At 41.3% G+C, this 23,710-nt stretch overlaps 1 protein-coding gene across 1 annotated transcript in view; it reads right to left on the reverse strand.

Moving 5' to 3' along the window:
- The window catches only part of LOC113135720 (rho GTPase-activating protein 23-like), a 92,812-nt gene that overhangs the window by 43,252 nt on the left and 25,850 nt on the right, over positions 1–23,710 (reverse strand). Inside the window, 11 exon segments of the mRNA XM_026315947.1 lie at positions 2,858–2,931; positions 3,152–3,230; positions 11,395–11,547; positions 12,323–12,435; positions 12,898–12,998; positions 13,131–13,192; positions 13,268–13,576; positions 15,134–15,196; positions 15,199–15,273; positions 15,393–15,432; positions 16,274–16,382. Of these exon segments, the coding sequence (XP_026171732.1) occupies positions 2,858–2,931; positions 3,152–3,230; positions 11,395–11,547; positions 12,323–12,435; positions 12,898–12,998; positions 13,131–13,192; positions 13,268–13,576; positions 15,134–15,196; positions 15,199–15,273; positions 15,393–15,432; positions 16,274–16,382 (1,178 nt within the window).

Raw genomic sequence — 23,710 nt, forward strand, 5'->3', positions numbered from 1 at the left:
CAGGATGGGGTCTAAGAGACACGTTGATGATTTCGATGAAGCAACTACTGATGTAAATTCAGAGAGATCTATGGGAGAGAAGCAGTCTAAACATAACTGAGGTCCTACAGATGATTCAAGAGCCACTGTAGTAGAAGATTCATTTATTGCAGGTATAGGAAGCATCTGCTGAATTTTATCTCTAATAGTTGTGATTTTATTTGTAAAGAAACTCATAAATTCATCACTGCTGAGAGCTAAGGGAACACTGGGCTCAACAGAGCTGTGACTTTTTGTCAGCCTGGCTACAGTGCTGAAAAGAAACCTGGGATTGTTCTGATTTTCCTCTATTAGTGATGAATAGTATGCAGTTCTGGCTTTACGGAGAGCTTTTTTATATGTTAGTAGACTGTTTTTCCAGGCTAGAAAAATTTCCTCTAAGTTTGTGGAACGCCACTTCCTTTCTAGCCTTTGTGATGCCTGCGTTAAGGTACGAATATGTAAATTATACCATGGGGCTGGTCTTCTCTGATTCACTAACTTCTTTTTCAGAAGGGCTACAGAATCAAGCGTTTCACGCAGTGAGGTTACAGCGCTGTCAACAACATGATCAATTTGGTAGGGAGTGGGATTGAAGTGGTCACTTCGCTCTCAGAGTGCAGATCTACTTGTGGTTCCCAGAGTTTCCAAACGTAGAATGGGAGGCAGAGCCTTTCGCTATCAAGCTCCCAGTCTGGGTTCAGGAGGCAGACACTCTCTGTACTTTTAAGGCTAGACCTTAAAACCTTCCTCTTTGACAAAGCGTATAGTTAGGGCTGGCTTCAGGTAACCCTGAACCATCCCTTAGTTATACTGCTATAGGCTTAGACTGCCCGAGGACCATCGGTGCACTGAGCTCCCCTACCCTAACCCTAGCACTCCCTTCCCTTCCCCTCTCTTCCTCTACTCCCGCCTCACATGTATATTCCACCATTGAATGTTGTTTATTGTTGCTGTTTTTTCTCTCTCCTCTATCCACTCACCCCAACCAGTCGAGGCAGATGGCCGCCCAAACTGAGCCCGGTTCTGTTGGAGGTTTTTTCTTCCGTTAAAGGGAGTTTTTCCTCCCCACTGTCGCCAAGTGCTTACTCATAAGGGATTTGTTGGGTTTTTTGTTTTTGTAAAGTGCCTTGAGATGATTTGTGTTGTGATTGGGCACTGTACAAATAAAATTGAATTGAACTGAATTGAATTAAACATTTTATAACTGAACATCACCAGCTATTCAAAAACTTATTTCCCTCCCAAAAATCTGTTGCCTGAGCATCACATAATGATGCATACATTACCCACACTGTATAAGAAAACTTGGACCAATTCTGCACATGTGGTGTATGCGTTATGAAGATAAACACAAGTTCTTTAAAACATAATTAAACAGCTACAAAAGCATCACCAAAACACTAGCCAAATAGCACCAGAGTTTTATGGCAATGCAATGAGAGTGTTTTAGCCAGTACAGATTGACTCTTGGTCCAGGGAAGATGGTGGAACTCAATGGACTTAAAGTCCACCTTTAAGGTGGCATGGACATGGCTTCCAAACTAGGAGTGGAAATATTAGAACTTGTCTATTCTGTAAAGTGGATTAAACATCATGGCACAGAATATCGCTCTGACTTTATTATCTGTACAGATGCCAGTGTTTTGTAAGATCAAGACTATTGCTGTGAAAGATGAAAATGTACTTTTATTTGGAACACTGATGGAAACACTCTGTTTAGATGACCATTACCATGTCAGGCTGCATCCAGACCGAGGTTTAACAGTAGTGAATGTTAACGAGCTGTGTTATTTCAAACCATTTGATCTTCAAATGAAATATGGCACAACAGATTCTGTACTGCATATAGTGCCATATTATGCAGATGTGATATTTTTTCAGATGTCAGGTATCTTTGTTTAAGCCTGACAGTGTTTTAATAAATGTTTTAACTGGTTCGTTGATGAATTTGTTTTCTGTTCTGTTCTATTCTATGTATTTAAAAAAAAACTGTAAGAGTTGACTTTGCACTGTAGCAGAGAAAAGTAGTTACACCACAGAGTGAAATAGTGACACTTACTGAAGTTATTTGATCAGCATTTTAACCTATTAACCTACATGTAAATAAACTGCAAAAGTGAAATATTAGCACTAATTGGTGTTAATGTGCACCTAGTGTTAAATTGTGGTAACACTATTCAGTGTTGAGCAATGTTAATTTTTTACTCCAAACAGAGTTCATTTTATTCTGAAAATGGAATACTATAACGAGAGTCATTTTATCACCAAATCTGAGTGGGGCCAAATACATTCGGGTGCAGTGTTAAATTTAACTCTTAAAGAGTTATTTTGACACTGCAAAATTTACTGTGTATGGTAACTGGGTAAACGATAAGGTGGTTACCAAACCAACTAACCAGAAACAGGGGAACAACAGAGGCACACTAACTGAATGCAACTACAAAAAAATTTAAAAAACAAAGTTGTGTGCAGGACAAAGAATAGAAACCAAGAAACCAACCCAGCAAACAAGGCAAGAGTTTCTACTGAAAAACAACAGTGAACGTAAAGTCCAGACAGGTAACCTATGAAGCTCAGAGGATGGTCTGGCATGACAATAACCATGTCAAAGATGGCTACAGACATGCCGACATTGAAAAATTGTCAATGGGAATGGGAAATTGTTGGTATATAATGATAGTCCAGATAATTAGCCACAGGTGAAAGCAATCACATGAACAAAACATGAATGTCAATGTCAAGGTGGTCTGGAACCAATAGGAAACTTCAGGAAGTAGGAAAAATGCATAAACAACAGACAAATTATTACTACACCATGCTGCAATTTGACACATACCAGTTTCTTCATAGTTTTTAGTCGGTCCTCTGCATCTTCTATCCGATTGGCAGCAACGAATTCACTGTATTTGTCTGTTGGCAGACAAATACAGTGTATTAGTATATGACTAATATACAATAAAAAGTCATTTTTATAAAAAATATTTCAACATGAAGTAGCATTTTAGGACAAGAACATAGTCTTGAAGCCTTTTTGTAGTTGTATCTATACTATTTTTATATTATGCATATACTGTATATACATACAATATGATAATGCTAGTCTTCACAATAAAGAAATGACTGGTCTCACCATCAGTAAACAGAGACTCAGGCAGTTTCCGGAAGAATGTTTTAAGCAAACTGCTGATTACATTAAGGTCCTGCCATGTCTGTAGAGACAAGAAGAGGGAGAAGTTAGTATTGTGTCAAATTATTCTGGAAAAAAATCACACATCTACAAAGTGATTCCTATAGGTGTTCTTTGTACATTGTTAAGCAGACTCAAAGCTCAAATGAGTCAAGCCAGATTTTATGAAACTGACTAAGGTTATAGAGATATTTTGGTTATTTGACACCCACCTGAAATGTAGATGGGAACATATGTTGGCACTACTGTGGTCATTGAGTAGACTACACAGTGGAATGTGGCTAGCTAGTGAATGTCATTAACTTTGTGCCTTCTCTCTATGGAGCCAGAGCAGTGACAGTTAAACTTTAGCAGTGAAAAATAAACTTTAGTACTGAAAACAAAATCAGAACTGAAAAATAAAATATTGGCATTAGTATATTCAGCAGCAATCTGCACAGTAAGGAGAGGACCTCTGGCTCCATACTGCTGTCCAGTCGGACAGCTATCTCACGACTGCATGCCTCTGGCAAATGGCTTCCATGTGCTCAGCTACAGCTCCCAATCCACAAGTCTGCCTCTAATTCAGTTCAATTCAATTCAATTTTATTTGTATAGCACCAAATCACAACACAAATCATCTCAAGGCACTTTACAAAAACTAAAACTAAAAACCCAACAATTCCCTTATGAGCAAGCACTTGGTGACAGTGGAGAGAAAAAAACTCCCTTTAATGGAAGAAAAAACCTCCAGCAGAATCGGGCTGGTCCTGTTATGTTTTCTACCACACAAAATTGAACTGGTTTGAAGTTAGTTTTTTAGTCTAGCATAATGAAGTTTTTACTGGTTTGGCAGAGGTTAGCTTGAGCAAGTGCTAAAGTTAGCGTTATATCTTAATGCTAGGTCGTGCAACTGAGTGTTTATACTGGGTTCGCTTAACCCTCTGGGGTCTGAGGGGGTTTTTGGGGCCTGGACAAATTTTTTCATGTCCTGGCATTTGTGCTTTTTTCAGTGTCTTTTAAACATATTAATGTCTAAAGTCTGATAACACTGTAATCAGCACAAAATTGGCTACAATAATATGTGAGCAGCAAGTTTATACATGATTGTGTTTTTGAGAAAAAAGTGTTTATGCATGGTTAGTGAAAAACTACAATTTTTTACTCACTTAAATAAGACCATAAAACACAAACAGAACATTGGTTCACAAGACTTTGGAGACCTGCATGTTGTAGGCTAAAGTGTTTACTTCAGAGTGCTGTGGACTTCTCCTTACGTTCATACGGATTAAATAAAAAGTGATGATTTGTTTTCGACTTGAATTGTTTCACTCAAAAGAAAACATTTCAAGCTTTCTAGCCATATAATTCTTATTTTTATAGGCCAGGTATTCGCTGAGATTCTGGTTGTTTTATTTACGCGTCTGTGAAGAGAAATGGCAGAGACAGAAAAGTCAGAGAGCGCACTCTGTCGGCTTTCTTTATTTAAGAAAAGCACAACGTTTTGTTGTTATTATGATGGTATACCACTAAAACTAGACCCTTTACAGATTTGAATGATATACTTTTATCTGTACAATCAGAATTGACGGAGTAATTTAAGTTTGTTTCGGCCTTATCAGAAAAAGATGCGTCAAAACACGCCGGCGCATGCGTCGACCCCAGAGGGTTAAACACTTTGTAAATAATAAAATAACAAAACGAGAACTTGTGAACTTCTTCCAGCTTTATTAACGTTGCACTCATGTCACTCCTCCGTACTCCAGAACACTCTAGTGCACATGCCCATGCCACTACGGCAAGCCCCAAGGGGAAATTGCAATACATAAATACACATACATGAGAGTTGTATGCAGCAGTAGTGAGTAAACACAGAACAGCATAAAGTCTGTTAGACATGTCCCCCCTCACAAAATAAAAGTCCCCGTTTATCCATAAAGAACAAAGATGAAAACAATAATAAAGATGAAAATAGAGTGCTGAACACATTTCCTTAGTGTTCCTTTTTCACTATTTTATGTAACTGCTACTTAAATTCACACTTAACTCACCTCTTTTTACTGAAACACAGGCTCAAAACAGTGAACACATTCACAGCTGAATAGAGGCATATATTTCTCAAAAACGAACAAAATCCTGCAAATGGCTAGGAGGTCTACGAACTCTTCCAGTCCTACTAACAGTTGGCTCAGAAACTTGAGATGTACTATGTTCATCAGACAGAACACCCAGGTCAACAGAGCCCTCAAAAATAGGATCAGAAACAGTGTCAATTATTTCTGGCTGCATTTGTGTTTGTGAGAGAGGCACAACAGGTAAAGTATATGGGCGCACTGTCATAATGAACCACCTGTGCTCTCTCACCAGAATCAAAAGGATTCATTAAACGGTATGTCAGTCCAGGTTCACCACGAGTCCATTATTTCCACAACCTTATATGATCCTTTCCAGTGAGGCGCCAGCTTCATGCGACTCTCCACAGGGTTGTGAAGCCACACCATAGCACCCACCTCATAAGGCTGGTAACGTAATTCAGAGTCAAGTTTTTGATGATCATGAGCTGCCTCATTGTGCATCTGTGCACTGCTAAAGGCAGAATTCAGTATATGAGTCAATCCAATAACAAACTCAGGATGTGATGCAGAGGTCCCACAGTTCATTGCATTGGTCGGTAACAACACATCAGCTGGATCACGTGCCTCCCGACCATGCGTCAGGAAGAAAGGCGTGAAACAAGTGCTAGAGTGAGTTGTGGTGTTATATGCAAACTCCACATGCTTCATAAAATCATCCCATTCACCCCCATGACTCAAAAGTGTCTTAGCCAGTTGATCAATCAATGTCCTGTTAAAACACTCCACCATTCTGTCCGATTTGGGATGGTAAGGTGTGGTGCGAGTCTTTTTAATGCCCAAAAGCTGACAGGGAGTCTGAACCACTTCAGATTCGAACTGACGACCCTGGTCTGAATGTAAGGTCTCTGGAACACCATGCTGGAGAACAGACAACGTGCTACTGTTTGCGCTGTTTGATTGGGCAACGCATATAAGTCCACAACTTTTGTTAAATAGTCCTCTACAACCAGCACATATTTATTCCCTTTCGAGGTTTCAGGCACTTCCAGAATGTCCATGGCGACTCTCTGAAACGGCCGCACTGTTGGAGATCCCCCCATGGGTGCTCTCTGAGTTGGAACAGTAGTTCGCCATGTCTGACATGCTTTGCACTGCTCACACCATGCTTTGATGTCTCTGAACATGGAAGGCCAGTAACAGAACTGTCTCGCTTTCTACCAAACACGCTCTGATAAGAAATGAGCATAAGCAGGCCCCCAATGTAACTGTAAAAGAATGTCAGATATTAAAGTATGTGGAACCACTATCTGAACTACATGCCTGTCTGTGAGTGGACAGCGAACGGAACAACATAACAGTCCATTAATCACACACAGATGGTTAAACTCAGTCCAAAGCTTACGCAGGTTCCGAGAAGCTCCCTATAATTTACCCTGGGGTGGTCTTTGAGAGTCCATCACCCAACTGGAGGCAATATTAATGACTGGATCAGCATTTTGCATTGCACATATGTCTGATGTACTGCACGACAATGCGTCAATATAGGACAAGTCAAGAGAGAGAGTCACTCCCCTTTGAATTTGCTGCAAAATCATTATTCACTACGGAATGAGCAATGTCTGATTGAATACAATTCACCACGGTAATGTGTGTTGCTTTTTCCACACCATCAACAGCGCAATCCACCTCAGGTGACTCTGAAGAATGTGCATCCGCACTACTGTGAAGATTCCCATCTTTGTGAACAATGACCCAGTTCAGTGGGTCTAATTCTAAAAGCCATCGAGCTCTCCTCGTCGGATCCATTTCTATCGACATGCGATGAAGAGCCAATAGAGGGCGATGGTCTGTGATGAATGTAGCGAGTCCGATGTAGTGTTTGAACTCTCTAGCTGACCACACAATAGCCCACAGCTCACGATCAAATGTTGACCAACGCATTACTATCTGGATGTCCCAGTATCTCCATAAAAAGCCTCCAGTTAATCCAGAATGCCGCAGCCATAGTCCTGACAGGAACTAGCAAGAGAAATCATATTTCTCCTATATTAGCTTCTCTTCATTGGCTCCCTGTAAAATACAGAATAGAATTTAAAATCCTTCTCCTCACATACAAATCCCTTCATGATCAAGCTCCTTCATACCTTGAAGACCTCATAGTACCATACTACCACTTCGCTCTCAGAGTGCAGGTCTACTTGTGGTTCCCAGAGTTTCCAAAAGCAGAATGGGAGGCAGAGCCTTTAGCTATCAAGCTCCTCTCCTGTGGAACCAGCTCCCGCCTGGGTTCAGGAGGCAGACACTCTCTGTATTTTTAAGGCTAGACATTCCTCTTTGACAAAGCGTATAGTTAGGGCTGGCTTCAGGCAATTCTGAACCATCCCTTAGTTATGCTGCTATAGCCCTAGACTGCCCGAGGACCATCGGTGCCCTGAGCTCCCCTACCCTGGAGCTGTATATCGCTGATGTGCAGTTACTGGCCCCACCAACCTGCAGGGTCTATTTGTTGTTTACTGTTGCTGTTCTTTTCTCTCTGCTCTATCCACTCACCCCAACCGGTCGAGGCAGATGGCCGCCCAAATTGAGCCCGGTTCTGTTGGAGGTTTTTTCTTCCGTTAAAGGGAGTTTTTCCTCTCCACTGTCGCCAAGTGCTTGCTCATAAGGGATTTGTTGGGTTTTTAGTTTTAGTTTTTGTAAAGTGCCTTGAGATGATTTGTATTGTGATTTGGCGCTATACAAATAAAATTGAATTGAATTGAATTGAATTGAATTGAATTGAATTGAATATTGGCAATGACAGAATGTACCATTAGTGTGCAAATTATGACTGAAATATGACCTGGATATAATAATAACATTATTGGTAATAACATTAATATTAATAGTAGTAATATTAAAAATAGTATTAATATTAATAGTAATAATGACAACATCAATAATGACAGTACTAGTAGTAAAAATAGCAATAACAACAATAATAATGACAATGACAGTAAATATAGTATAATGACAACATAGTGTATTGTATATAAGATGTATGACATATGAGTTTGGTAATGGTAATGGTAACAGTGGCTAAGTCTCCCAATCTGTGGTGACATTTTTTTTCTTCAGTTCAGAGGCTAGTGTGAGTGCTGCAACAAAATGTCTCATAAACGTGCCAACACAAATAATGTGGCAGCCTCAACAGTCAAGAGTTAATGCTCAGAGTTAGTACTTGTCAATCCTGCAGCTGTGTACTTGCTCCAGCAGACCTCTGCCAAAGCAAATATCCTCCTGAGAACCAAGGAAAATAAGTGTCTTCCAATTTCTTGTTTTTTGTAATTTTTTACCTATTTTTGGTTAAAAAAAACATGTCACAATTTAGACTTTTTAAAATGTATTTTTATTTTTAATTTTATAGCATGTCCACTGTAGTGGACCATAGGACCGTTTGGATGTGAACAAACTGTCCACTACAAGGGACACAAGTCAGTGGGCTGGGTCTCAGGAGGATATGACATTATTAAGCTGGGTAAAAGCTAGCATTTATATCAGGCCAATTCTGCGAGGAAAAAAACAAGACAGACTTAAAACAGGACATACCTGTAGGTTCCAGTAGGTGAGTAGGGACCTACTGACTATATAATTTATGTTAAGTACTATAGTATGATGGGAAGCCCAAAACTGGCTATTGAACAACATGGCAACAGTCAAACTGAGTGGCCTCTGCTTGTGGATGCTATTAAAATGTATGGGTTTTCTCTCGGGATGCTCCCTCAATGTCCCTCAAAACACAGGCTCTTGTATTTAATTTTATTCCTACCCCAGACTTAAATGAAAAGTATAATTTTAACTTGAATCTGTCACATATTCGGTATCTTGGGGTCATCCCTATTTGCCATCAATTATGAAAATATCAATAAAAAAATATACAAGGATTTAGACGTTGTTGTTATGTTGTGATGTTATCGGCGGCAGAATAAGGTCAACCATGAATAAAATATTCTGTCCTACATCTGCCCAGGGACAGGGGGGGGCATGGTTTTGCCCTGCCTAAGGCATTATTACATCTCAGCCCAGTTAAGATCACTTGTACTCTGGTGTAATGAGTCTATTGAAGCTAAGTGGAAAGGCATAGAGTTTTGGCTGTGTGGACAGTGCCAAAGCAGTACTACAAAATCAATGTGTTTGTTTGTCCATTAAAATATGGCTAGAATTAGAAAGATTATTTCAGTTTCACAGGCAGATTAAAATTTTGAGTTGGCCTTTGTGTAATCCAGACTTTCTACCAGCAGTATATGATCAAAGATTTAGGCAGTAGTACCAATTTGGCACTGCTTTTTGTAGAACAGTCTCAAATGGACAAAGATATAGTTTGTCCATTGTCAGAATCTCTCTCTCAAATTTGGACTCAGTAAACAGGATTTCTATAGGTATTTACAGCTTAGCCACTTTTTTGTAGAGTAAATACAATGCCCTCTGGCAGAGCCCTCCTCCAAACTGATTCAGATATTCCTAGATGTTTACAATGGATCCAGTAATAAAAACATTGGCAAGTTTTACAGAGCCTTCACTTCCATGGACAATGATATGCATGTTATGTGAAACAATGGGAAAAGGATTTGAAGGTGGACATACCACAGGAGGTCTGGTTGGAGGGATGGAAATCTCAGAGCTGCACCACTAACTCACTTACCTGGAGACATTTCTTTTGGAGGAGTCTGATCTGTTTTTTTTTTATTATGCCATTACGGAAATCTAAGTTGAAATAGTACTGAACTCCCCTTCTGGAGAGAGTGTGGATCAGTTTGGGCTGATCATGTCCATATATTGTGGTCATGTCCAGTTATTGTCACTTTTTGGAACAATGTTGTTAAACTCATGTCTACCATACCTGGAGTTAAAATTGATCTGTCCTTTTCAACTCCTTTTCTTGCCATTGTTCCAGAAGATTTATGTAAGGGTGATAGGTATCCTTTTAGGATACTTGTTGCTGCAGGTGAAAAAGCAATCACCAAATGTTGGCTAAAAAAAGCTGCCCCCTCAGTTGGCCTCCTAATGGGAACTGTTAATCACATAATCATATTCACTTATTGGAGATGATGTCCTACACACTTCGCCTGTGACAGCACAAAAGAGAAATATTAGAGAAGATGGGACAGTTTCATAAAATCCATGGAAAATAAAGACTATAGTGACTGTGATATTGGGGAATCTATACGTGCCTGTGACCTTTTTCCTTGTTTCATTTAGCATATGTAGAAAAATCTTTACAAAAAATAAAGTATATATATATATATACTTGAAGAATGGATGATGAAGAACTGGTGGCTTGGGTATTTAAACTTTTATATATATATATATATATAAAAGTTTAAATACCCAAGCCACCAGTTCTTCATCATCCATTCTTACATCACATACACACTATATAAAATGAGTGGAGAGAGACCTGTCAGTCAAGGAACTACTAACCACTAATTTGTCTAATCTCTGCATGAGAACCTGGAAACAGGTGAAAGCAATTCACAAGAATAATCTGTAAAGCCACCAATAATAATAACAATATTCTTAGCCTGATTAATAGCATGGATAAAGGGAGAAGAAAGACAGGCTATGAACAGACTATTGTTAGGTAGAGCTAAAGGGTTCTGTCAATCTCTCAGTTCTCTCTCAGGTTTTCTAAACACACCTTTTTATAATCATTCAGATGTCAGTGGAATGCTGGTATAGGAATGGCTTATCCATACCCTAAATAAGTGGTCTTCCTGTTCTGTTCTCGTTTACCTCTCCCCCACAAAAAGAAAGGCCTGTGTTATTTTACTGTCCAGCGCTGTGACTCTTGTTATTCTCATTATCTGACATTATTTTTTGGTATTGCTTCCATGAATATGTCTTATACATATTTCAGGCAGGTTAAGTCAAAGAAACTGGAGTTGAAAATGACAACTAAGTTGGTATGGGTAAAAAGAAAAAAGACTAACACTGAGACCCCACAAACATTTTTTCACCCCTACACCCCAATGCAAAATTGTAAGTAAAGTGAAACAACCACTTTTGTCAGTCATAACTCAAACTATGGCATACAAGAACTACTGGGCAATTAAGATGAACACATTTCTATTAATTTAAGTGACATGTCCTATGCACCTCCTCAGCTGTATTGATGTCCATGCCTTTGTTGAGTTGTTCCTGCAGACTGAACACCATGGCATTATTACCAGGGACCCGGTAGATTCCTGTGTACTCCAGACCCATCTCTTCAACCACACTACAGCAAATCTCCACTATCAGAGGGACAAACTGTAGAGAGAGGATAAAACACTTCAAAGGATGTGGTGGTTAAGGAGTAAGAGATGGAGGTTGATGGATGCACAAAGAAATGAAGGAAGGATGAAGGGGAACACCAGTATTCCTTTTAAACTGGCTTTTACCAAAGGTGGTTTATGTTTTTTTATTTGAATTGAGCTAATTTATTATTCATTGTTAATAAATGATTGTATATAGTATGGGTGGGATTAGAATTGAGGTTAGATATGAGATAACAAAAATGGTCAATCGTGCAATTTGGCTGTTCTTTAAAACCAACAGTTTAACATTTACTGAAAGTGACTCGTATGCTCTTTTTTTTAGATTGTGATGACAATTGATGCCAGTCTCATTTGTGTATTGGTGCACTGCTAGAACTGGGACGTCATTTCTCAAAATGTTACAATAGTTATATTGATATGGCATATTATAAATCAATGAGCTTGGCTATTTTTATGTAACGTGTTCACTGATAAGCTAAAACCAAAAATTTCAGGTGAGAAACTTAAGTTAAATTTATTGAATTTTAGGGTCTGTATCCTTCATCTGTATAACTCTGCTGAAACTACAAATATCACAGTCCTATATTTCAAGATATAAAACTTCAAAGAATGAATATTAAAAGCAACCACAAATTGTGATGCTCTTACTCTTATCATATTTTCTACAAAGGATGTATTAATAGTAGAATTGGTGCATGTTTTTTGTGTTATGAATTATTTTGTTGGTTTTGTCCATTTCTGAGCTCATTATGAAACACAAAGCTTACTTTATGGTTGACAGCAGGCTGACAGTCCTCCAGTCGAACACCAAAAGCCTTTGGACTGCTCGTCTTCTTGGCCTTCTTAATAATGTTGATGCCCCACAGTACCTTGTTGTCATCTTAGTGCACACATACACATACACATATATTTTGAGGAACACAAAATCATTTTATTTTAACCTAAAATAAATAATTGGTTTTAATAGTGAGTCCTTGTATTAATTGGGTTTATCGTGATGGTGATGATTATTATTATTATTAATAATTGATTTCAGTATTTCAGTTTTAAATGTAGAGTAGCATTAAATACAAACTACAACTTAGGCTGATGAAAATTCATTATTTTACAGATATTTTGTCAGTAACCATCATCTTAAAATTCTGACATCAGGGTGATGCTAGATGAGTCAGAGGATCTCCAAAGTCACTAGGCTTAATAATGAATAACAAATGACTGTACAAACTTTTATGATAATCCAATAGTTGTTAAGGTATGATATGAGATATCAGATCCAAAGCTTTTAGTTTGGACCAAGTTTATCTGACAGACACCAGTTTTTCGTATGTCACATTTGACCAACCAATCCTGGAAACTTGATTGACTGAGGTATTGTTAGTCTTCACCAGGAGGAAGGGAAGCATCATATAATGGGGAGATGAACCTGACTTGTTACCTGTCAGACTGCATGCAGAAAAAGAAACAAAAGCAGCTGAGAATAAATGACAGTACGTTGAAAATCATGCAAAGAAATATAATAATAAAAAGGAGGGTGCAGGAACTGAGCATTAGCTCAGTATAATCTATGATGCTGACCTGTGTTTTCTGAAGTCATTAAGCTTCTTGTTGATAAGAGCTTCTCTTGAGAAACTAATCTCCTAAAATGAATGAAAAATAGTAATTAGTTCAGTTTGTGTCTGGTAGTGTAAACTGACTACTTTTTAAGATCTAACCTCATTGTCTGTCTTGCTGTTCTCCCTGATGACCCTGATCCACGCCAGCATATCATCCCTGTCCTCGGCATGCAGCAAATACTCACAGAAGTCTTGCGTGGTCAGCCTTAGCGTGTGCTTACGCTTTGTTTCACTGTAGGCAATGTCAACAAGGCAGCCGTGGATGCAGATTGGGAGATGTTCTTCCTGGCTGGGCCCTGCTCCTGCTCCATGAAGGACTGCCTCTCGTTTGTCCTTATAGAGGAAGAGTGAATGGAAACGGAGAACAGAGAAGACACGTTTCCAAGGCCACATGCCACCACCAACTTTCTACAAGAAGACAATAGAGGAGATTTCGTGTGAAATACTGGACCATATTATCATGTTATACAGAATGGTTACCTGCTGTAATTAACTCGAATGTACTAGATTAGCATTTAGGAAAACATTCTTGTATTCCTCACAGCCTTTGTGCTGGAAACAAGTAACTGATTGCATCTTTTCTTTAACACTGTACAAGTACCTAGTGTACCTGATGTAGAGTATCCAAGACAGTGAGACAAGGAGTCATTCTGGAAAGATATTTTTATTCTGATGAACTCAACAAATTATACACCCTGATACCAAGCACTGAGAAAGGAGACCACTTACAATACATCTCCACTACATTATGCTAATGTGGCTTCCTCAACACCTGATATAAAGGTTGAGAACACTTTGTGACTCTAGATCCAAACTTCCTGTTCATGTGACTGACCATAAGGAATCCCGATTTTTAACATCACACTTTAACCAATTATCCCTGATGCCCAAATAACAGACATTAAGACATTTAATCTGGCAAAAGTGCTAAGCCAAAGACTTTCTCAAGAGTTTTATGACAACAAATTCCTTGTTTTAATATTACAACTGAAATATTATGATCAAATCAAATGCAAAATTATGTTAAAAGTTTTGTGAAGGGAGCTTCCATAAGAAAGTTTACCCATTTCTTGGCACATTCCATTGTGTATTTTGGCAATAGTATTTTCTAAGGAAATAACATTTATAAAAGTTCTGCAGTATTCTGGAATACTGGACTAACTACAAATGTCTACAACAGAATTCAATTCAATTCAATTCAGTTTTATTTGTATAGTGCCAAATCACAATAGAATTATCTAAAGGCACTTTCCAAAAAAAAACAAAAAAAAAAACCAACAAATCCAAGAATAAATGCAAGATAACTTAGGTCAGTCATCTAGCCTGGCAAATATTATTATGTAGATGTAGATATGTAGAATTAATGGACATATTCATTATACTGTGCACATACAGGATCTGACCTCATCAATTCTCATATAGAAACAGCTTATCATAGCATCATAGCCCAAGGCAACACAAGCTTAGTCAATGAATAAATTAAGCTTTTTAAATACTATATATTCATTAGCAGTATAGCTTCCTGTTGAGTTTAAGTACATTGTCATCATCAAATTGATCAGCAGATGTTGCAGTTTGAAAACCATACTATATGAGTGTAGGTCTGGACTCAAGTTGTTAGCCTATCTTTACGCATGTATCCAGTCTTTTGTAGGGTTCTCAGCCAGTTAGCTGAACACATCAGCCAGAGACAGTGTTTTCTTAAGAACATTAATAAGTCAACTGTACAGCCAGCTGTAGCTAACAGCTAAAAAAAGTGAACATTTCAGCTAGCTGCTGATGAAAAGTTTGTTCTTCGGTACTTCTGTCTGAGGCAACTAAAAAAGTTTATAAAAACAAATTTAAAATCTACTCTTATACTGTCAGATTTAAAAGCTTGACAGGCATAGCAACAGAAATTTCAAGTAACAGGGATTGATGAATGGTCAGTCAGTTTGTAATGTGTGTACAAGTAGTGTGTTATACCTTTCCCTTCTCTGAGAGGATCTGTTTGTAGTGCAGCCAGCCCTCCTTGCAAGCATCACTGAAAAGGTTATTGTTCCCAGTTCAGAAGTGGAGTGGCGCTTTGACTGGGTGTCCTCCTGAGCTCGCAGGCTCACCAGAGACTGAAACACAATGTAAGGATATTAAGATGTTCACAATGGACATGGTTTACATGGTTGTTGGAAAATAAAATAAAGTGTACATTTATGTGTGGTCAAGTCTAATGAATAGAGTAACTCACTTCATCAGTGAAAAAACTCTTGACCCTTTTTGGTAGTTTACTGTGGAACATAAAGCACAAAAGTTACAAAACAGCATGCCTACACTGGATTGTGTTTTGGTTGAATGGTTTTTGTGTCTCTACTAAAAAAGACTTGTGAATTACATATACAGTGCCCTCCACAATTATTGGCACCCCTGATTAAGATGTGGTAAAACTGGTCGTTATTGGATCTTTCAGCAGGATAATAACATGTGGTAAAATATACTAAAAAGTGGTTCAGCAGACATAAAATCAAGCTCCTCCAATGGCTATCTCAGTCCCCAGACCTCAACCCGATTGAAAACCTATGGGGTGAACTGAAAAGGAGAGTGCATAAGAGAGGATCATGTGGCACACATGATTTCATATAAAGTCAATTATTTGTTAATGTTATTTTTGTTTTTTGCTGAATAATTGTACTTCACTTAAAGGCTGGATTTTTCTCTTTTTTTCTGAATTTTGGTTCTATTTTTAAAAAGAAAATGAATTTATTAGAAGCTTAAAATCCAATCTTAATCAGGGGTGCCAATAATTGTACTGTATATGAACAGTAAATGTATGTTACAAAAAGTAACAGGGAAAATTCCAAAAAGTAAACCAGACATTTGACTAATACCTAAGAACCATCATGACAAAGCATTTACAGTAAATCCACTTATATTTATTTATATTTGTCAAAGTAACATTTATATATGCTGTATACACATATACATCTCTGAGAATAGAGATAGACTAGACTAAAGAATGCAGCTCTTAACCCTTTGACGCACCTTCAAAAAAGTTACTTTAATGTCCCTTTGACACAAAAATATGCCTGGGTGCGTCAAAGGGTTATAATGTCCTCTGATTTCCTGACTTACAAGAAGGCGTGGCCTCCTTCCCTGAAAGTGTCCAGACCTTCATCACAAGACTTTGATCTCTCTGTGCTGATGGCCAGTAGGTAAGAAGAGCGGCGACCTTTAACATTTCCTGAATAAACAAATGGAAACAACACGGAAGTCAGGGGAAGAAAAAAAGAGACATACAGGGTGGAAAAAACGTAATTTGTTCTTGTGGCATGTAAACTTACAATAGGTGAGTATGTATGCTGTTCAATAAAATTTTTGTTCTTTCCAGTTTGGTTTGTCAGTAGGGCAGTTTACCTGTGAAAATGTAATAGTAATTCCTCAAAACAGGTGCGGTGTACCTGCCTTCAGAGTATAGTAACTCAAGTCTCATAAATTTTCTAATAGCTAAAACTGTATGTTTCGTCTGGTCAGTATGCATCAATAATCTCACATGACTTGTTGCTCATATCTAATCATAACCTTGTAGATAATCTCACCAGTCCTAATACTGGCCTTTACAGTCCAAACAGGATGTGACAAACGCATAAATACTTTTTTCAAGGTCAGGTTTGGGGAGATATGGCTTGGCCTTAGCAAGCAGGCATAATTGAAAGAAACAAGACTTAACAGAGTTAATTTCCTTGTCTAATTTTAAATCTGAGTTGAAAATTATGCATAAATTGGTCTGTCATCATGGTTCATAAGATGTGGTTGGTACAGGAGGTGCTCAATCAATGGTGCAGTCTCACTGGTGTGAGCAATGCGTGACGCATAAGACCAATCTTTCCTTTAAGTGTCATAAATTTTTAAGAATGTTTTCTAAAATGTGTCAATAATTTCTTTTTCCACTAAGCAAGTTTCAAACACATACACATGACACACATAGCAAGTACTCAGAATCAGCAGTTCACAAAATTCTTGAATGAAAGTTAGTAAAACTTCACACAGGGATGTGGATCAACCACAAGCATTAGTGACACATAGACAATACCACTGCTTCTATCTCACACTATGGTCTGACAGCGACCCCAGTGACCCCAGTGTGTGTCCCCCAGGTTCCACGTCTTGTTCCCCTCTGTGTTCCCGTGCTCACGTAATACATGTTTTCTGTTATCTGGTTTTTGGTTGAAGGTCTCGTCTCCTGTTTATTCTTTGTTTTGGTTTGAATAAAGTTTGGTTTTTGACTTTGAGTACCAGAGTGGGCGCATTATTGGTCCTAAAACTAATTTTAAAATCCCGACCCTGACAGAACGACCTGGCCACAGATTGAAATGGACTACGCCCCTTTTTCCCACCTCCCTGGTACAAATTTTGCCCAGTAGGTTTTTGATCGCCACCAAGTTTCTTTACCACGTAGACAGACCCAGGAGTTTTTTTTTGCCGCCATGTCCTCTCCAAGCCACAGACAAACCCACAGACAAGACCATTCAACAACTCCGTTCTTGTCCTCCGTTAGCCACAGCCTTGGACTGTTTGAGGATGGGGACTTTTCTTACTAGTCCCGTTCCCACCTTGCCTCGTACACTACTGTGTCATGCCCAAGCCTCTGACCAAGTGGACATTCTTACCTGGTTCACCAACCAAGCCCGGAGACACGACCCGACATACGCCGAGGGGTCAGCTCTAGAAGACCCCCTGGACAGTGAGTACTCCTCAGATGACTCCTGGGATGACTCATCCTCCTGCATCCCCATGGTACACTTCGGAGGTCAACTCTTGGAAAGCCCGTACTTCCAGGCACCACAGGATCTACAACCCACGTCACGCCTCAAACAACGAAACCGCCGCCATCGTAAGCGTCAGACCCCGGATCAGCCCACCTACAGTGACCCAGACTGGGAGACCCTCGACGAGGAGGACTGGGAGTCCTTTGATGAGGACGACTTGATGAGGTGGATCCCCACCGAAATCCCTTCCGCGGAACCCGTCTGGCTATTAGGTCCAGAGGGCTGCCACGGAGGAGAGCGCTTCCACAGCATCCAGTTCCGCAACTGCCAGGTCCACCACAGTCAGTGGGCCCATGGTTGGTGCCGCCTCCAACACGGCCTGAACCGCCTCCTGTACCATCTCGCCGATCACCACCTCCTGTACCATTTCGTCGGTCACCACCCCGGTGCCGCCTCGTAGGTCTCCGCCTCCTGTACCATTTCGCCGATCACCACCTCCGATGCCGCCTCGCCAGGCAACGTCTCCAGGGGCACCACCAGTTATGGAGCTGTCTGAACCATCGGAGCGGCCAGCACTAATAGAGCCGCCACAGCCACCGAAGTCCCCAGGGCCGGAGTCCCCAGGGCCAGAGTCCCCGGGGACCCTGTCCGGGCAACAGCTGCAGCTGCCACCCGAGTTACCTGAGTTACCTGAACTGCAGCTGCCACCCGAGTTACCGGAGTATCCTGAGTTTCCTGAGCCGCCGCAGCAGCTACCAGAGTTTCCTAAGCCGCAGCAGCCACCAGGGTTTCCTCAGCCACAGCAGCTACCAGAGTTTCCTGAGCCGCCGCAGCAGCTACCAGAGTTTCCACAGCCACAGCAGCTACCAGAGTTTCCTGAGCCGCAGCAGCCGCAGCAGCCACCAGAGTTTCCTGAGCCACAGCAGCCTCAGAAGCTACCAGAATTTCCTGAGCCGCAGCAGCCGCAGCAGCTACCAGAGTCATCAGAGTCATCGCCAGGTTTCCCAAAGAGCCCAGGGCCACCGGAATGGCCGGCGCCACCGCAGCTACCGCAGGTCCCTGAGCCACAGCGGTAGCTGCGGTGGCGCCCCCTTGGCCAGTGCCAGGGCCGGGTTCCCTGCGACGTCCCGGGATTCATGTTGGCTGAAGGATCTACCCTGCGAACCGGCCTGGAGACCACGCCTGCCCGAGAGGCCGCCCACCGGAGCAGTCTCGGACCTTCGCCCGCCGGAGAGGCCGCCCACCAGAGCGGTCTTGGACCCGTTTTTGGAACGAGCCAAGTGACTCCTAATTTTTGTTTAATGGACTAATTTCAGTTAATGGACTCTTGAATTTTGTTTTGACCGACCGCCCATCCGCCAGCCCTCTTGTTCCCTCCTCCTGAGGCCCCACCACCCGCCCGATTGGTTTTTTCTTTTTAGCGTTACTCGAAGGCCGTCAGGAGCCGACCATTTTAGGGGGGGGGGTACTGTCATGATCCGCACTTTTGGACTTCCTGTTCCCTTTACTTTTAAAGGATCATGCAGGAACTGGTTTTGTTTCATTTTGGTTCACTTTACTTTGACCTGATTTCATCGATTGTTTTCAAGTGTACCTTGTTTTGTCCCTCACTTTATATACCTTTGTTCAGTCTCTGTTTCTTTGCCAGGTCATCTGCCCACCATAGCCTAACCCTGCCTATGCTAGCCCTTGCTCATGAGAGAGAATTTCTAGTTTGCCTTGCTTACATTGCTTTACATTTGGGTTTCCTTCCTGGGTTTTTGTTCATGGATCTTCGCTTTGTGTTAAGTGTTCTGGTTTTTTGTCTGTGTCCTCACTATTTCTTGTGTGCTCATGTGTTCAGGTTTTGTCTTGTTACCCTGTCTATGTTAATTCCCTTCGTTCATGTCTGGTTCCCCTTGTGTTCCATGTTCATGCCTTGTTTCCCTTTCATGTTTCATGTTTTCCCCTTGGTCTGGTTAGTCCCCAGTGTGTGTGACCCAGACCCGCATGCCCTGTTCCTTTTCATGTTCATGTTTTCCCCTTGGTCTGGTTAGTCCCTTAGTGTGTGTGACCCAGACCCCCATGCCTTGTCTCCAATAGACCGCATGCCTTGTCCCCTCTAGTTCATGTTTTGTGTCTGAACCCCTGTCCCGTCTCCCTGTCCTTGTAGGCCTGTGTGGCCCCATTTTTCTCTCAGATGTTCCTGCTAGGCAGTCATGGCCTAATGGAGGCGGACTTGTAACCTGAAAATTGCAGGTTTGAGTCTCAGGTCCGGCAGGAATTGTCGGTGGCACAGAGTGAATAGCCAGTGCCTTGTCCACCCTCAATACTACGACTGAGGTGAGACCCTTGAGCAAGGCACCGGACCCCCAACTGCTCCCCGGGCGCCGCAGCATTGGTTGCCCACTGCCCCGGGTGTGTTTGCACGGTGTGAGTGCGCACTTGGGTGGGTTAAATGCAGAGCCAAACTGGATCACCATACTTGGCCATGTAAAGTCACTTTCACTCTGCAGCAGTGGTTCTCACATCCTCCTTCTGGATTGTCCTCCCCTCCTCATCACTCCACCTCCCTCATTCCTCGGCTGCTGTTCCACAACTCCCCCCCTGCAGCCTCGCCGTGATCACACCCCGCCACCACAGCTACATTTGAAACAAACAAGATATTTTCCTTCAAATAGCCTCACACAGCAAACCTCATGATAAACATGTAGTTTAAAATTGTTAGACTGGCATTAAAACAAATTAAGCAGTCACCTTCCATCTGCCTTTAAAGATTAAAAATAAGATATGAGTCATGGTTAACATACAGTGAACTGGATCTTGTCACAGTGTGCTCACCACAAGATACAGTCCTACAAGAAATATCAAACTGCATACAGAGATATACATACACACACATTCATACAAATATACCAGATTCTCTGCTGTACATCAGTACATGGCCTCAGTACGTCAGATAAACTCTAATCCCATAAATAAAGTCCAAATGCATTAATAGCAGGGCTCCAAACTGCAACTAAAATGGTCGCATTTGCGAGCAAATATATTTATTTTCAAGTGAAATTTCTGCCAAGGTCGCCATTGGCGACAATACAAATTTACTCGCTTTGATTGTAAAATTTGCATCCTACGTGCATGTTTTATAACAAGTAGCCTGTCGCTTCATTTGTTTTGTTAACGTCATAAAATGAAAAATATATGACTTCTTTAAGCAATCCTCATCTCTGTCAAGCACCAGCACGGATGACACACCTGCTAACAAAAAAGCAGGCTCCAGCAGCTGTGCCAGCACAAGCACGCTAGAGAAAACCAGAGACACCGGAATTCATCTTTCCGCGTCAATCAATGAACACTGTGCCGAAAGACATTTCAAAATGTCCTGAATTCAGGAGTTTTCTTGGCTGAGGTATGATCATGAGACAAAAAATGTTTTGTGACTTTTGTTCAAGAGTGGGCAAAAAAATAGCGGGGAAAAGGGGGTTCATTACAGTAACTAACCATTTCAAAATAAGAGACAGAAAACACGGCGACAGTCACAAGCATAAAAATGCACGTGATCACATTATCGCGAAGAATGCTCCCCAGACTACATCGTTAGCACGTGCAGTTTCTCGTGCATGCGAGCTGCGGGACAAAAAAGAATGGAAGGAGTTAAAAAAAAAATTTAACACAGCCTATATGATCGCACGGGAAGAGCTGCATTTAATAAATTTAGTTCACAAAATCTATAATCTATATTATAATTTTTATGTGCATTGTTATGTGGCTCTTAAAAAAATATTATATATTATTATTATTATTATTTGGCACCTGTTTTTTTCCCCTATCGGAGCCAATGGCTCCTTAATTGATTTTTTAGTTTGGAGCCCTGAATAGCTAAACAGCAAATACTAATACTTCAGATGCTTCCTATAGCTGCCATAAATGAATCTTCTACTACAGTATGTTAGGATCCTAGGTTTCTGTTTCCTGTTTGTCCTTTATTTTGGTGCCTTAGTTCCTCCTGCCCCCAGTTTAATCCCAGGTAGCTTTGTCCATTAGTTTGGTCAGTTTCACCCGTGTTAATTAGTCCTTGGTTCTGTGTTTTTATATGTCCCCTATATTCCTTTGTTCTTTGTCGGAGCATTGTTCGTTGGACGGTGTTTCCAGCAGTGTGAGTAGTTTCCATGTTTCCTATTTCTCCTGTTTGCCTGCCCACCGAGCGGTGGTGATAATATATCTTGTTTTGTACCTGAACCCTGGCATTAAAGCCTGTTTGTGTCCTGCATTTGGGTCCTACCTCCCCTCCTTCATCACACACCACACCAAACCCTAACAGCCTGCTCCGTCCACCTCCAGACCCAGCGGACACGACAAAAGAAAGACCAGCTTATCTCCGGCTTTCTCGGAACTCTGTCGTGCATGATCCAGAACGCCCTGTGCTACCAGAGTATTTTCGGGTTCTGCTCCACGCTAACCCAGAGCTTCACCTGCCTGCCCAGCTTTGTGTCGAGGGAGAGGGCTGACCTGATGCTCTCCCGCGTGGCCACCATTAGGTCAGTGTTGGAGGACTGCCTGGACCAGCTGACTCCCATTGGCAAAGCCTGGGAGCTGTGTAGCTCCCTCGCCCTGTCCCAGTCGCTAGATTCCCAGTCCACGTGGATCCCTGGTCTCCGGCAGATTCCCGGTCCCCGGCGTTCCAGTCACCAGACTCCTGGTGCCAGAGTCCCTCCTCACTGCCTAGCCAGAGTCGCAGCAGCACCCCGAACCTCAGTATGCTGACAACAACGTCCCCGCTGAGACCCCTTTGCAGCCTTGACGTCGCAAAGAGGGAAATCCCGGGCCAGTCTCCAGAGTCGCCGCCGCAACCAGCTGAGCCTCCAGAGCGTCCAGAGTCGCCACTGCAGCTGGCCGAGCCTCCAGAGTTGCCGCCACAGCCGGCCGAACCTCCAGAATTTCCCAAGCCTGAGCCGCAGCAGCCCAAGCCACCAGAGTTTCCCGAGCCCAAGCTGCAGCAGCAGCAGCACCCGCCAGAGCTTCCTGAGCCGCAGCCGCCAGAGCCAGAGCATACGATTATTTTGGTCATTATTGAAATCCCGATTTTTTTACACGATTACTCATTGACTTTGGAAATATGTTGCATTTATTGAACAAAATAATGAATTCTCCTTAAAGTAAATAATATAAAGTATATTCAAATATATAAATAGCAGTGCCAACACCACCTATGCGGTGTGGCTGCTCTCTTTCTGCCATCTTCACTCGCACTGATTTTTAACCCCCTGGAGTCAACGCACACGCCGGCACGTTTTGATGCATCTTTTTCTGATAAGGCAGAAACAAACTTAAATTACTCCGTCAATTCTGATCGTACAGATAAAAGAAGTATATCATTCAAATCTGTAAAGGGTCTAGTTTTAGTGGTATACCATCATAATAACAACAAAATGTTGTGCTTTTTTTAAATAAAGAAAGCCGACAGGGTGCGCTCTCGGCCTTTTCTGTCTCTGCCATTTCTCTTCACAGACGCGTAAATAAAACAACCAGAATCTCAGCGAATACCTGGCCTATAAAAATAAGAATTATATGGCTAGAAAGCTTGAAATGTTTTCTTTTGAGTGAAACAATTCAAGTCGAAAACAAATCATCACTTTTGATTTAATCCGTATGAACGTAAGGAGAAGTCCGTTTTTTCCTGTCTCACCTCATTACAGGTAATGTGGTCCCGCCTTGTACACTGTTCACTGTTCACATGTAAATAATCTCAGGTGAACCAGGTAAATATGTGCACACCCCCGAGAAATGACATATAATATCAAACTTCATCATAGAATTTACTCAC

Source organism: Mastacembelus armatus, chromosome 19, assembly GCF_900324485.2.
Source record: "Mastacembelus armatus chromosome 19, fMasArm1.2, whole genome shotgun sequence".
Classification (NCBI taxonomy): domain Eukaryota; kingdom Metazoa; phylum Chordata; class Actinopteri; order Synbranchiformes; family Mastacembelidae; genus Mastacembelus; species Mastacembelus armatus.